This window comes from Gorilla gorilla, chromosome 8 (genome assembly GCF_029281585.2).
Source record: "Gorilla gorilla gorilla isolate KB3781 chromosome 8, NHGRI_mGorGor1-v2.1_pri, whole genome shotgun sequence".
NCBI lineage: Eukaryota > Metazoa > Chordata > Mammalia > Primates > Hominidae > Gorilla > Gorilla gorilla.
This window is the reverse complement of record NC_073232.2, coordinates 34,550,013-34,566,986: the sequence shown is the minus strand read 5'-3', so window position 1 is coordinate 34,566,986 and position 16,974 is coordinate 34,550,013. Positions and strand designations below refer to the sequence as shown.

The 16,974-nt window shown below is 36.4% G+C and overlaps 1 protein-coding gene across 1 annotated transcript in view; it reads right to left on the bottom strand.

Moving 5' to 3' along the window:
• GPR158 (G protein-coupled receptor 158) overlaps positions 1 to 16,974 on the bottom strand; it is a 415,782-nt gene that overhangs the window by 22,111 nt on the left and 376,697 nt on the right. The window contains exon 7 of the mRNA XM_004049181.5: positions 6,881 to 7,119. Coding sequence (XP_004049229.2) covers positions 6,881 to 7,119 — 239 coding nt within the window. The remainder of the gene's footprint in view (positions 1 to 6,880; positions 7,120 to 16,974) is intronic.

Here is a 16,974-nt window from a genome sequence, read left to right as displayed (position 1 = left end):
TAACATTCTATCATCACCTAACTTCTGGAAGAAACTGTGGAAACAGCTCAGCGCTTGCCTGGGTCAATATTAAAGTTTGATGCACAGATTTAACCATGGAAGGGAAGTTCTAAATGTCCTCGATGCTAGCATTTATTAGCTACTTTTTTGCGGTCTTGTTGTTTCTTGCAGGTAAGGTAAGAATCTGCCCACTTGTTCTAGCTTATCTTGGTCACTGGTTCCGCTTCAGTATCTTCAATGTATGTTCTAAATGTGTAAGCACAAATTGAGTGCTATCCAACTACATATGTCAATGGATGAACTCCATTACATCACTACCTCTGTTATAAAATAAATGTATTTTAAATTTGGGTCCCCCATACTGGAGGACCTGCCTTCCTGGGATATCTAAATCTAGGTGTCAAGATCTGGTCTACTTGACTCTAGGGGTGAAATTATAACAGTTAATTCAGGCATGAGAAGTCAATTCTACTTATTTGTCAGTTTGTATTATCCAATTAGAAAACTCATAGGGGAATAAAGTTTTGACTTTTTAATATGACAAGTTTAATGTTATTGCAAAAAATCCTGAACATGGACAATTGACTGCCAATTTACCAACCAGGGTAGGAGGATTTAGAAAAAAAAAAATCTGACAGTTGTACAGTTGTACTACCAACAGTTTCCAAAATGAGTATGACATGATACTTTGATTTGTTTTCTTCATTAATTTAGGAGAATGTTTCCCAGTCTCAACCCCTTTAATCTTTATTTTTTTATTTTTATTTTTGAGACGGAGTCTCGCTCTGTTACCCAGGCTGGAGTGCAGTGGCATGATCTTGGCTCACTGTGAACTCTGCCTCCCAGGTTCACGCCATTCTCCTACCTCAGCCTCCTGAGTAGCTGGGATTACAGGTGCCCGCCACCATGCCAAGCTAATTTTTTTTTGTATTTTTAGTAGAGATGGGGTTTCACTGTGTTAGCCAGGATGGTCTCGATCTCCTGACCTCGTGATCTGCCAGCCTCGGCCTCCCAAAGTGCTGGGATTACAGGCGTGAGCCACCGTGCCCGGCCAACCCCTTTATTCTTTAGATAGCTCTAGGACAATAGTAAAATAATCAAAATATTCATTAAATCTATTTTATTCTGCTTCAATATTTGTAATTACACTATGTAATCTTTTTTAAGTTATAGTTTTCCTTTGCCGTGCAAATTTGTACCAATCTATTATGACTGTTGGAGAAGTCAGAGGTAGAGTTTCATAAAATGGCCAGCAATTATCCATTAGTTTCTATAACTTGCTCCAAAATACCTCCCCCCAAATTTGAACTTATACATTTACCATGAAAATGAAGCTGGGGACAAGTGTATGACTTCCACAGTCTTTAGCTTTAACATGTTTCCTTATACTGGTCTAAGTCTGACAATAGAAAATATCACAAGATAAAAACAGCTGACTGCTTTGTTCTTTCAACAAATATTTTTCAAGATCCTACACCTGGCAGGTTCTCTGTCGGTGTCAGGGATAAGTGTGAACAACGTAGGCCATGTTGCTGAGGAGCACGTAGTTACAAGAGGGAGGAGCAGATGGAAAGATTCTTTTGTTTTCAGTGAGCTACAGAAAATATATTTAAACGTACTCAGAAAAGTTCAGGGTACTGAGTCATATAATGATGAGTAGTGTAAGTAAGTACCATAGTATGTATTGTTATTATAGATGTAGATGATTCTCAAAAAGGTATGGCAGTTTAAATGTTTATACGAATTATAATCTGATCTAAAAATGTCCTGGAACATCCACATTTTAAAACTCTTTCCACCAGATGAAAAAGTCATTTGTTAAGAAAAACTGACTACTCTGCCTGAAAAGCACCTCTCACATTGTCCAGTGTCCATGTAGCAATGTCTTTATCCTTACTTTTTCCATTAAATCTTATCTCATTTTTTTATACAGGACTAACAAAATGATTGAAAATTATAAATGGACATAAATGACAATGTGATTCTGAAAACCATTTTCCCCCTTCTATGTTTTAAAATCATTTCTTCAAAGAAGAAACTGTGGCTCTTATAGGTTCTGAGATTTTTCCAACCTATTTTCTATACGTGTTTTCTCTTTTGAAACACTTGTGTTAGGAAAATCATCTATCTGAGCAGTTTTGGAGCAGCCCTGTGCAATGAGCAAAAATAGAATGAGCCCGGTCTTTCAATGTATGACCCATATTTCTAGCCAGAGCTCTATTTCAGTGGAAAAACTAGTATTATTTCACTCTCTCAAATGATTTCTTATTTTGAAAAAGGGATTGTTTTTGATGGGTAAAGCTGATCCCAGAATGCAAATGTACTAACGTATTTAACCATCACTTTTTCTTTTTTTCTGAACGAACTCTTGACTAATGTAAGTGCACACAGCTTCTTGAGAAAGTCTTCCCACCACCCTCACGGTTAAGCCTATTTCCTCCCTCTCTACAGTCCCTTCCTATATGGGAACATTACCGCTTAGGATCCAGGAAATAATTTAGCGTTCAGTACAGGTTTTCTAGCTGACTGAAGATATATGGATTTATTTTTGATTAACAGTCTGAGTATCAAAAACATGTTACTTATAGAGCTCTATAAAGAGACTATAAAAAGGCACACACTACACGTTAGAAACCATTAAATTAAGAGAGGTTAAATATTGATGCTGCATGCTGAAAGAGAAATAAATGAAAACTTTTATTAGGATAGTGTGAAAAATAATTACAATAGCCACATGTCTCAGATGTCTTAAGACAGTCCTAATTCCAAATATTATTTTTTAAAATTATGTGCCCTGACTTTTTTTTTTTTTTTTTTGAGAACAGTGTCACTATGGGATGAGCACACTTTGGGAACTAAGGTGTTACAGTAGTTTATAGGACAAAAGCAATGACTGTGAGATGACAAGAACACCATCAAAAATTTAACTTCCTCTTCTTGGTCCCTGCACTCACATCACGAGTCTTGATTTTCTAAGAGACCCTAATGTTATTGCCTAACACCTTTAGGGGTATTAGTTTAATTTCTGCTTCTTAAGTTTTGATACTTCTCATTCCTGAAGCCATGACCTAGATCCTACCACTATAATCAATCTCTTCTCTTAGCTTCTCTGTACCTCTTTAACTGAGACCTGGTTATTGCCTAAGGAACCGCATGCCCTGCAGCCATCTCACGCTATGAATCTTCATTTTCTTTTGCACTATCTATCTCAGGGTCGTCATTACTCTCTATGTCCTCTTTCCCAGTATTATTCAAAATTAATGTCTTTTAAAAATGCCCATTTTCTTTTCATAGTTCCATTACTGCAAGTGGAAAAATGTGCTGCCTGGTAGGTTTTCTCTCTGGAGGAGAGCAGAATTTAGGAGGAGTAAAGTACAATGAAAACAGTCTATGTTACTAAAGAGCTATTGTAGAGGGAGTAAATGAGCTAGGAATGGGTTGTGATCAGAAAGGAGTTCTTCGTAATTCAGGAATGAAAAACCAAATCCCGTACATCGTCATTTACGAGTGGGAGGTGAGCTATGGACACACAAAGGCATACAGAGTGGTATAATGGACACTGGAGACTCAGAAGGGGTTAGGGGGTAAGGGATAAAATACTACAGACTGGGTACAATGTACACTCCCTTGGGTGACAGGTGCAATAAAACTTCAGACTTCACCAGTATACAATTCATCCACGTAACCAAAACCACCTGTACCCCAAAAGCTACTGGAAAAAAAAAACAACAGAATTCTTCACTGTCTTCAATGAGTGACTTTGGAGGTAAGGGGGTTTTAGATAACAGAAAGTTCATATAAAGTGAGAGTGGCCACTGGAGATGAGGGGGCCAAAATGTTAGATGAGTGTGGCACAGGTTGTGGTGTTACCTTAGATAATATGAAGGAGAAAAGATAAGAATAAATGTGGATATGGGAAGATTTATAGATATGAAGGCAGGAATTTGAAGACATTTCTATGTTATGGCTCCTGTTTATTTTTTTTCAAGTAGAAGTCATCTAAGAGAAAAGGGAAACATGGAGAGTTTGGAGGTATGAAAAGAGGATTTGAAATAATAATTGAAAACAATGTTCTAGTGTTTGATCGGGGAACAGTAAGAATGAATGGAATGGCCAGGGCACTATTGAGATGAGTTATTTTTATGTTCTCATAAGTTCATCTGACTCCCTCCGTGGAGTCAGCAGTTCTGTACTTTAGAGTAATATGAGAATCACCTGGAACACTTATGAAACACAGATTGCTGAGCTCCACTATCCGGGAGTGTCTGATTGAGGAAGTCAGAGTGAGCTCTGAGAATCTGCATTTCTAACAAGTCCCCAGGTGATGCAGCTGCTGCGGGTTCTGGGACCACACTTTGAGAGCCGCTCTTTCTCCCTTCTAATGATTCCAACTCCCAAACCCCTGAATTTAGTGAGTTTGGTGCATTTCACTTAAAAAAACAAAAAAAATAAAATACATCCTTATAGTCATCTTGATTGAATTTACCGATTCATTATATCACTTTTCTGTTTCTCTAAATTCCTCTAAGACATTTTCAATAAACTTAACCATACAGTATTATTAACAGTATACTTAATAAACTCACAATATACTCAACCACCTAGCATTACTCACAATGTATTCCATCATTATCTTATTTTCTAGGTAGGCATTTCCTCCATGTTTCATACAATTTCCACCCACTTCCATCCTTCACTATTTTTTTTTTTTTTTTTTTTTGAGATGGAGTCTCGCTCTGTTGCCCAGACTGGAGTGTAGTGGTGTGATCTCAGCTCACTGCAATCTCCACCTTCCAGGTTCAAGCAATTCTCACACCTCAGCCTCTAGAGTAGCTGGGATTACAGGTGTGAGCCACTGCCCCTGGCCCATCCTTCACTATTTTTTTTGTTTTTTATTTCTTTGAGACAAAGTCTCACTCTGTCTCCCAGGCTGGAGTGCAGTGGCATGATCTCGGCTTACTGCGACCTCCACCTCTTGGGTTCAAGCGATTCTTCTGCCTCAGCCTCCCAAGTAGCTGGGATTATAGGAGTGTACCACCATGTCTGGCTAATTTTTGTATTTTTAGTAGAGACGGTGTTTCACCATGTTGGTCAGGCTGGTCTCAAACTTCTGACCTTGTGATCCACCCACCTCGGCCTCCCAAAGTGCTGGGATTACAGGCGTGAGTCACCACGCCCAGACCTTCACTGTTCTTATAAAATGAATGTTCTTTACACCTCTTTACAGTAATATAAATATTACCCATGGTTAAAGAACTTGTCCTTTATAAAAGGTTCCTGAGTTCTGGTCCAAACTGCTTATCCTTTTACTAAACTACTACTGCACCAAGAATCTTCACCACCTAACTTTGCTTTTTAATAATTTTTAATAATTCTCATGCATCTATGTGAATCAATAATAAGCTATCTAATGAAAGGAATAATGACTTTATACAGGTTACTATCAATTATATATTTCTATATATTTCTACATAGAAATCACAAATATGATCCTCTTTGGAGTGCAAAATAAATTTTTTAAAGGTCTCAAATGCATCTCAATTCCAATGCATAAAAAAATTCTTGGTGAATAGGCCATGCTATCTGCTTTGTTTGCGTCATCATGTATTTTGAGTTTTTTTTTTTTTTTTTTTTGTAAAACAGAAAAATAAAAACTAGTGGCCTTTGCTTCATAAGAATACAAGGAAATGATTTTTCCTATTTGGTTAACCTGCATTGACAGCATAAAATAATGTTAGGGCGAGTAGAAATTTTTTATCTATACAATTTAATTTTCATATCCAGACTAAAGTCAAGATCAGAGTTGCTTCCTACCTTGGTGCTGTGATTTATCTTCTGTTATATTACCCAAAATATAATAAGCTTTATATTATAATCATTCCCTTTACATACCCATATTGCTTCACTATTACAGACTCCTGAAATATCTTGCCCAGAAAAATATTCCTCCATTTGAACTCTAAACTAAATACACATTTTATTAGCTTCCAGCAAAAGACTATTTAGCCAACAATTGCAAAATATGAGGGAGACAAAAAATGGGAATCAAACTCATGTTTCTATGTTTTATATCTGCCAAATACAATTAAGGTTTGTCCTGTGGCTTACTGAGGGGAACAACAATAAAATATCCCTTTTGTTGTATGTTTAGGGACTTAGTTTAAAATAGACTAATATGAGAAACAGAAAAATTCCTATGTGTTTTCCTCCTTTTTTCAAAACACTGGGCTGCCAGAAAAATAATCTGTGTTTTGGGCCCAAGCCATGATGCAGCTCTTCAAAGTTCTCCAGGTTCTCAGCCACGTAGCACTTACTATACTCATGGAGCATGGCTTAGTCTTTGTGTAATTCTAAACCTCCAGAGAATTATAAATAAGTTGTCTTTTGAGGTCAGCAAAGGAAAGATAGATTAATCAGAAATTTTGCAGAGACAATATTTTTACAAAGACTGCCCTACATATCAAGTCTGATATATTATAGGGCCAACATTTTATTTAAAAAACCAGCATGCTTCCTTTTTTCTCTCAAGTAAGGAAATAAATCAAGAGAATAGCCAATATTAATCAAATGGGGAGCAATTGATAAGAATGAAAAATTAAGCTCTTTATACACAGAAGTTGCCATTGTTCATTTCTCCTTTCTGATTTATTTGATTACATTTTATCAACAAAGCTATATACCTTTGAAAAACAATAGAAACTTCCAGAAAAAGTTTGCATCTCACATGTCATTACTGCCATTTCCATGTTATCTTACCAGAATTACATTAGGTGAGATTAGTTTAGGCTTTACTAAAGAGTCTGGCAAGACTTTTAAAGAAGTCAGTTTTAATCCTATTGAAAAATGGTAAGACCATCATACGAAACAAGTGACCACATACCAACTGCTGTCATGTAGTCCCAGCGGTCAATGAGGCACATATTGAAGATGAGGTGATCGGATGTTTTCCCCTGGCCAATAAGTGAAATCTGTTTCTCCAAATTCTGGCACACAGATGAAGTCCAGCCAATGAGAAACCAAAACACTACCAAGAGTATTACTGCCAGCATCCTCATGACCCGTCCGCCAGTCATATATGGAATTCGTTGAGCCGTTCGTGAAAGAAACACCTTCAAAACCCTAGAAAAGCAAAAGTTCAAATGTGAAAGCAAACCTAACATTCAGAAAGTATAACTCTAAAATAACTTATTTTTCTAGGTAAAATGTAAACCCACCAAAATCCAGCTAATCAGAGTTTGCTTTGTTTTGTATTTGTTTTTGTTGTAGAGACAGGGTCTCGCTATGTTGCCCATGCTGGAGTGCAGTGGCTATTCACAAGCACAATCATAGTGTACTGCATCCTTGAACTCCTGGCTCAAGCATTCCTCTCGCCTCAGCCTTCCAAGTAGCTGAGACTCCAGGCACGTGCCACTGTGCCTGGCTTATGCAGAGTTTTAACATGAGAAAAATCCAGAAACAGTATTGCTCATATTTTTATTTAATTTTATCTTAGCTTATCTTCCAGTAGTAAAACACATATCTTACATTAGAGTCCATTGAGTCAGTAGGTTCATATACAATGGGATGTCTTTAAGCATGTCTTAATATTTCAAGGAAAATTCTCAGGACTTTAGAAAGATCCGTAGGCAAACATTGCTCAAACAAGGTTTCTGGGGGATCAAAAAATAGTCCTGAAAGTAAGTGGTTGTATTTTACAATATTATACTAACTCAAATAACTTCCTTGAACCAGTTGTTTTTATAGTAGAATGTTATTAAAGATATTTTCTGAAAATCATTTCATATTACCTACTTTCATGGTCATTTTATCATATTACCAAAAATAATAGGAAGTAATAATAAAAATGAAAGAAATATTTAAACATTAGGTAGACTAAGGCCATTGCATTAAGGAAGAAAATTGGGATGACCTATAGGAAATGTGATTTTTCAAAACTAAGAGTTTTTTCTGTATATATCTCAGATGAATAGCCAGAGTTGAGAACTACTAGATTAGATGATATCTAAGCACTGTTCTATCTCTAAATATTTTGTGAAGACAAAATGCACCCTTACTATAGGAATTCTCTACCCATTCTTCAATTTCATTTCTAGAATATTCTCGGCTGATTTTAACTCCCTACCCCATTCTGATATTTGATGTCACAAAATTATGATTTGACATAAGCCACCATGGTGGTTTATGATACTGTGAGAGTATCTGTAATCAATTTCCATAAAGCATAAAATAAACACATTTTCTCAATGTTCTATTCTCTCCTTCACTTCATTCTTTGAATAATTTTAAGTCATATGAATTTTTTATAAAGATTATTCTAAATCCAGAAATGAAGCCAATACACCTGAAATAGCCTAGATGTACTATGCTATATTTTTCCTCCATATATAGACCTTTGGCAATTCTCCCTGAACTAACACAACACATCCATTAAATTAACCCCACTGTCCTTCAGGACAGAAGGAAAAGTTATTTAATTATTAACAAAATACTTCTCAATTTTTCTGTGGAACAATGTCAGAAATATAGTAACAGATACAAGTAAAACAGAAGATCTCTTAACCACGCTCCATCTCATCAGTTCCCCAGATTAACAGTTACTCTCCATTCTGTATATGCAATATATTAAGTGCCATCCATGTCATAGTGAACGCTAACACTGGTAAACGCTAACACTGGCAGGTAATATCTTCACTATGCCTAAGCACTTCTGCTCCAACCAGTTTAATTACTACTTGTTATGAATCAGGTGTATTTGTTCCCCAATTATGCCCACTGTTATAATTAAATATTAAATAAAATAATTATACATGATTATGAAACAAAAGGAGACTACTCTATTTTATTTTTTTTAAGATGGAGTCTCACTTTGTCACCCAGGCTGGAATGCAGTGGCGTGATCTCAGCTAACTGCAACCTCCACCTCCTGGGTTCAAGCGATTATTCTCCTGCCTCAGCCTCCCAAGTAGGTGGGACTACAGGCATGTGCCACCATGCCTGGCTAATTTTTATATTTTTTTAGTAGAAACGGGGTTTCACCATGTTGGCCAGGCTGGTCTTGAACTCCTGACCTCAGGTGATCCGCCCTCCTCGGCCTCCCAAAGTGCTGGGATTATTACAGGTGAGAGCCACCGTGCCCACGCAAGGAGACTTATTTCTATGAAACCTCTCTTGAATGCTTTGGAAAGATAAAACATTAAAATAAAAAGCTAACTTAGTGGAAGTGAAGAAATTTTAAAATAGTGGTCAATAAACAAAAACCTAGAAAAATTCGACACTCAGATTACTTCAAAAACATTTAACACAATGCAGTAGATAATACATTTTGGTGATTTATGCTACAGAGAGAACAATGAACTCTATCAAACCCATAGTCAAAAAGAGGCCTTATTTCAAAAAGACTGGTGAGTAATTATGTGTGTTTTAAATTACAGTATCTATATACTTTTTAAATGCTTTTCTACTTTAAAAAACTTCAACAAATTGACCAAATATAATATGAAGTCCAGTTATATTGGATAAGAAGGTTTCCATTGTAATTAGCAGATTAAAAGATTCAAGAATTCTACCTTAGAAATAAGAGAAATTTCTTGGAAAATTAATATTTTTGCCAGTTCCAATCTTATTTTCTGTAGGAGAAAGTTGTAATCATAATGTACACATATTTGTTTCTGGTTGAACCTGGATGAATTCTAAATTTTGAATGACTACATTCTCCAGAGAGAACCTGACCCACTTTTCTTCCATAGTTTGGCAAGGGCAGAAAAACATAAAATGGTTCCAAATTCTAGCTTTACTCTTAATGTAAACATTTTAAATATAACGAACAAACATTTATATAGTGACAGCCATATGTTAGGCATCATGCTAGGCAACGTGGAAGGTATAAGATATAATTTTTTTCTCTAGAAACTTACAATTTAACTAGAAGTAAGTTTGCAAATAGCTACCATATGCAGTAGCTAACATTATATATTGTATGTGGCTAGCAAATCTACTAACCCAATAGAACAGGTAGTATTTGATCTGGGCTTTGGGGGATATCAATAGGTAGAAATGAAGGAAAGTGGAAAAGATATAAGGGGATATTCTAATTGATGGGAATCAAAAGCAGGGAAATGCAAGCTGTCTTTAGGTAGGGACAGTAGGGGGAACTGGTTGGCAGGAAGCAAAGTTTGGTTCTCAATACCCAGCAACTCCTAGGGAGTTTTCAAGTTAACGCAAGGAGTTTTCATCAGGTTGAGAAACAGTGCTTCAGAGAAAAAATAGTTATGAACTATATATTCTTTCCGTAGTCAAAATGTGATAAATATTTTTTTTTGATACTTGAGTTTCACAATTCCCAGTGAAACTTTAAATCTCATAGAGACCTAATAGTGGATTTGTTAACTGTCTCCTTTAAAATACTTCTTAATCAGTTAAGTTTTTTCTTTTGCAAAGGAAATCTACGATTCCAGTTACAGTAACGTTTTACTCAAGAAATCCCATTTCCAAATTATCAAAAATGTTCATGTTTTCTAGATGGCCCTTTGGGTATTTATTGTATAGCTTGAGAATTCAAGATTGTCAGATCCCTATAATCTCATTTCAAGAGAGCAAAACCAAAGCAAAATCCCTCATGAGTCTTCCATTATTGATTTTACTGGCTTTCAAATAATAGAAAACATAATAAACACAACTCTACCCTTCAATCTAAGCATTTCAGGATATTGGTTTTTGTAAAATGGAATAAGATGCATTTTTCTAGGATTGTCTTAAAAGAAGCCTAGAGGTCAGACTATAAAAAACAATATGTAGACATGCATTTGTATGAAATACAACTGTAGAAAAAAAATTCAAATCATTGAACTTCCTATATGGATGACTTTTCCACTATTTTTTCATAGATAAATCTTCAGGAGACCATGAGTTCAGAAGGTTTCACTATTTCTGAAGGAAAGCCCAACATATATGGGAAGACTGCAAGAAACTTCCAAAATTTAATATGAAAAGGCATATATAAAGTGTACATTCAATTTTCATTAATAGCAGACAAATTCATGGAAATCATTCTGAAATGACAAAGAAAAAGGACAACCCAGAAATTGTCATTATATTCATCTGCCTCTGTTTTCTCATTTTCTGTACATTTCTGGTTCAAGCTATATAGCTCACCATAAGAACTTGTACTTGGGTTATCCATGACCTTCCTCCAAGAGCTAATTGATATTGTTCACTTCTTATTTTACATGGTCTCTCCCCAGCTTTTGGTGTGGCTGGAACCTTCAGCTTCCATGATGTCACATTCTCTTGGTTTTCTTCCTAGTTCTCTCTTCCTACTTCCTTCCTACTTCTCTCTTCCTACTTTCTTCCTACTTCCTGGCTAGCTCCTTTTCAGTCTCTATTGCAGACTTCTCTACCTCAGTCTGTCCCTTGAATGGCAGTGTTTCCAAGGATCTCCTAAATGTGGCCATGTTATATTATCACTACATATTGCACCCAAGAAACTCCATCGGCTCCCCATCTCAGTTATCTATATGCCAGCAAGTCCCACCTCTATATCTCCAGTTCAGATCACTCTCCTGAGTTCAATCCCTGTATACTCAGTGTCTTATTGGACATCAGCAGGGCCTGAAACAAAATCACCCCTCTCTCCATTCCTTCCTTCTCCAACCCACTTTGCTGTTCTCCAACCTACCTTTGCTGTTGTGTTACAGCCCTATCTAACTGTACAAAGCAGAAGCTTAGGAGTAAACTTTGATTTTTCTCCCTTATCCACATTCCAGCAATCAAATGAATCATTAAGAATTTAATGTCTACCTCTTAAATATCTTTCAAATTCTTCTATTTTTCTCCATCCTCACTGCCACTATACAGCTCCTGGCCACCAACTCATTCCTATAGTAGCTTCCTAGCTAGTCGCCTTACTGGTCTTGCCCACCTTCAATCCACACCCTACGATGGACAACATGGTCTTTCACTATTGTACATCTGATCGTATTGCTTCCCTGTTTACAATCACTGGCTCTCTACCAAAATTTAGTATGGTAAAACACTTCTAATAATTGGTTCCTCCTCACCTCTGCAGGTGCATCTCTCTGCACTCTCTACATCCTATAGTTCTGCAGGTCCCTCTGGATGACATGCAGTTATCCTTTATCTAAGCCTTTGCCCTCAGCTTTCCTCACCATCCCTCCTCCCACCTATACAAACACAGTGTTTTGCTAAATCCTACATCTCCTTCATGTCTCCGTTTAGATGTTACTTGCCATTGACACCAGCACTTACCAAACAAGTAGCATCAATTTTACCCAGAAACTTGTTATGAATGAGAACTCTTAGATCCCACCCAGACCTACTGACTCTGAAACTCTGGAGGAATGGTCCAACAATCTATTTTAACAAACTTTTCAGGTAATTTTGATGAAGGGTAAAGTTTGAGAACCACTGCTCTAAACAGTTTTTCCTAGGAGATCTAAGATTGGTGCAGGTGCCTTTCCAATAGGCTGACCGCTCTAGCCTGCCAGGTAGATTTTTTAGTTTTTATTATGCAGATGACAGAATGCAAGGCTTCTAATAATAGCTTTCCATTTTCAGAACATTTGCATTTGTATGTGATTTTGCAGTATCTCTTCTATTTATAAAAAAGGAATGAAAATATATATCCTCAAGCCATCTAGTCTTCTGTCCTATTACCTTAATCAGAATAATCCTAATGTCCTGAGTTTCTTCATTAGAGTCTAATTTCTACTAATCTTACCATGTTCATAGAAATTCCAGAGAATAAATGTTTGTGATAAAAGGTATGAGGTGACACTTCTCGTAAGAGTAAAGCCAATCAATTATTGACAAAAGAGTTCTGAGAGCCAACAATTCAAAAAGTGCTGGAGGTTTCTGTCATTCTGCTTTTAATGGTGACAAATCCCATGTTCATTAAACTTTTCATCAATTTCTCAAAGTTTCATTTTCAGAAGTAAAGTTACTTCTTGGTCAGTGGATGAATTTTAGATAAATACCTAAAAAGACTGGCATCACTGGCATAGAAATAGGTTTTAGACACTTATCAGACATGAAGTTCTACAAGTTTATTATGAGTATATTAAGTTATTGCTATTACAAGAAAGAAAATTCACAACTGGGTTCTAAATATATTGACTAATTTTTGTCAGTTTCTGTGAGCTGCATGAGTTCTCATATCTCACATTGTTTTTCCTTTTTTCTCACCTTCCTTTTTTCTCTAATTGAAAGTAGATAGAATAAGGAAGAATAATGAAAAAAGGAAGGAAGGAAAGAAGGGCTCCAAGACTGTTAAAGTTGAATCTTAGATGGTTAGGAGGGGCCAGCTGGGCTTCCTGGGTTGAGTAGGGGCTCAGAAAGCTGTGAAACTCACTCATTTCCTGCATCAGGACTTACTTCGGTCCTGGATGAATAATATTGAAGATATATGTTTAAAATATTCCTAACACCAGGATTTGTGTATGTGGTTTTCTTCCCCAAGAAAGCTATAAACAGCGAAAATTTTGCTGTAAGCTTCCCTGTGTCCTCTCTCCCTTCCCTTCCCCCAAAACTAAAAGGAATGTTAACTGCCCATTTTTCTGTGACCAGCAGACCTTATCTACGCTCCCAATTCCAAATTCCTTGTAAACATACTTTATAAAGTCCTGTAAGATCCTGTCTCCTTTGCCATGCCACTGCAAGGTTATAAAGTAGATAAAACCTAAGTTGCAATTCCGGTTTTCCTCAAAATCTAAGACATGTCACAAAATAATTTACTGCCTTTGTTTCTCGCTCTAGTAACATCTTCCCGCCACACATATTTCTGGCCTTAAGGAGTTTAAAAGGCAATTGTATAATCTAACTCTGGCTACCCATTGCAGACCCCTTCCACACTGTGGAAGCTTTGTACTGTCACTTGGCTCAATAAAGCCTACAGCTTTTTCTTGCCCTCGGTCCCCTGTCTCTATCACTCGCCACGGTCAGCCCCCACACCAGTTCTTTGGCGTGGCTAGGCAAGAACCTTAAGCGTTAACAGTTAGAGCTGAAATGCCTCTCCGCATTATCTGTTTTAATCCCCCTAATGTGTAGAAGACAATTCTGAGGCCCAGTGAGGGGAGTCATTTATCTAAAGCAAAACAGTCAGTAGCAAAATCATCTCAAAACTCCTATCTTCTTACTCTCATGTGACTACTTTTTTCAGTTACAGTATTTTACTAAAATAGAACTATCTAGCAGCTGGTTCAGGGCCATATCATCTTTTAAAAGCACAACAGGAATCTGCCTTTCAAACATGCCACAATCCCTCTACTTTCCTATATGCTCTTTTCTCTCTAATCTGGATGCTCGTACCTTTGAATGCCATCCCGTCTGTCTAAACTGATTCAAATCCCATTTATCCTTGTACATTCATCTCAGGAACCTCATCCAATTTATATCTTTGTCTGATAGTCCCAGGCCACAAAATTTTCTCCAGTTATCACTATTATTCAGTTGGTATTTCCTGTACCCTTATAAATCTTCCTGAAGTTGGGAGATATTTTCTAAGCCCCTACAGAATCTAGCACATGACGGCAAGAAGATTTAATTGACCAATTAGTTAAACATGTCCTTCTGACGGTTATGACCAACAAGAAAAAGTTTTATGGTTGATACAGCATCCCAGAAACTCGAAGAAGCAGGGTAAAATGGAATTTGGAAGAATTTTGATAACAATATAGGATGTGAGAGTAAACATTAGCTCCTGTTATGTGTCAGTATTTTCCTAAATCAGAGGTTCAGTGCTGAAAATGGCAGTTATCTACCTGTTTTCATGTTCATTATAACTCAGTAAATACAAATGAATAGGCAGTTTAAATACAATCTCAAAAATGATGGAATAGGGAACTTCAAAAGTCTATCAGTCCATAAAAGCAATCAACAAACTAGCAACAACTGTTAGAGTCAACTTTTTTGGAATTCTAGAAACTACTTAGGAGCTTATAGAAATGAAGGGGATACTTAAGAGAGAGAGAAAAAAAAAAAAACAGCTGAATCTGAGTAAAATAGCTATGCAGCATTTCAACTTTCTTTGATTCTGTCTCATGCTCCTCAGCTCAATGGCGGCCTTCAAGACATCTGCATGCTCAGGACAGGTACCTAGTACTAGAGGAGCACAATGGACCTTATTTTCAAAGAACTGCTGTTTATTTTGACCTGGCTGGTGGATCCCTGAAAGACTGACTCAAAGGGCTTGCTTTTGTTTTACTGAACTGCTAATTTTCCTAGGGCTGACAAAGCTAACGGGTGTCATTTATCTAAAAGTTTAAAGGCAAGTGGATTAGTCAATGCTACCCGGGACAATGAATAATGGTTAAGACAAACAATGGACTAAACAAAAAGATTGGGAAGAAAGAATGGGAAATGAGATGATCTGGGGAATAAGAGCATTGAAAAGTACCAATATATTTCTGGGAATCTAGAAGCCTGGAACATTCTCACAAAAGGCCTGAGAAGGGCCCAAAGCTCTCATCTCCTGCCGACCTCAGGCTCTGCACATGCAGGAAATAGAGGGTTATGTGTGTTGAAGACATACCCAACACACAAACATGCAGTTCATCTGCAAAGAATTCAGATTTTAAAAAGTATTTTTTGGTCCAAGCTTTATGAAAATCTCTGTTGAATTACCAGCTGACTACTAACCCAACAGAAAAGAGACTTCAATGGCCACACAAAACAAAGAATACAGACTATAAAAGTCACTTAACAAACCAGCCTGGAAAGGATGGAGAATCTGATTTTTGGATTTACCATAATATAACATTCGAAATGTTCAGCCTCTAAAAAAAAAAATGAGGCACGCAAAGAAACAAGATTATAGGGGTCCATAAGCAAGAAAAAAGAAAAGACACTAATAGAAACGATACCTGAAGACATCCAGACATTAACCTTATTAGATAAAGTTTATTAAAAATTTTCTTGCAACTTCTGATAAAATACAGATGCATAAAACAATAAGTATAAATCTGTGTTAATGAGTTCATAATGCTTAAAGATATAATTTGCAACAATAAAAACATAAAAGAGGAGCATAAACGTTCATAGGGGCAAAGTTTTTGTATACGTCTGAAACAAAGTTGGTATTAATTTGAACTAAACTGCTATAAATTTAGGGCATTAACTGTAATCTCCAGGGCAACAACTCAGAAAATAACCAAAACATATATAGTAAAATAAGAAGGGAATCAAAATGATATATTAGAAACTATTGATTTACCAAGCAGGCAGTAATGGTGGAACTGACAAACAAAATGGATATAAAATATATAAAAACAAATCACAAAATGGAACAAGTCCTTCCTTATGAGTAATTACATTAAATGGAAACTAAAAGGTAGAAATGGTAGAAGAGATTTTTTAAAAGATGATCCAACTATATGTTTTCTATAAGAGTTACCTTAGATCTAATGAAATAATAGGTTGTAAATAAAAAGGTAGCAAATGATATTCTACGTAAATAATAACCAAAGTAGCTATATTAATATCAGATAAGATATACTATAAGGTAACATTTGTTGGAGACAAAAAATGACATTATATAATTATAAAAGGGTCAATCCCTCAAGAAGATGAACAGTTATGAACATATCTGTACTAAACATCAGATCCCCATAATATATGAAGCAAACAGGAACAGAACTGATGAGAGAAAATGATAGTTCAATAATAATCTAAGTTGGAGACTTCAAGGTCCTGCTCTCGGTAATGGATTGGATATCTACACATACAAACAATAAGGAGACAAAGGACTCGAACAGCATTATAAGCCAACTAGACCTTACAGACAAACGCGGGGTATTCATCCCCACAGCAGCAGAGTACACGTTCTTGTCAAGTGCACGTGGAACATTCCCCAGGACAGACCATATGTTAGACCACAAAACCAGTCTCAATAAATTTCAGAAAATTGAAATCATACAAAGTATCTTCTCTGACCACAGTGAACTGAATTAGAAATCAGTAACA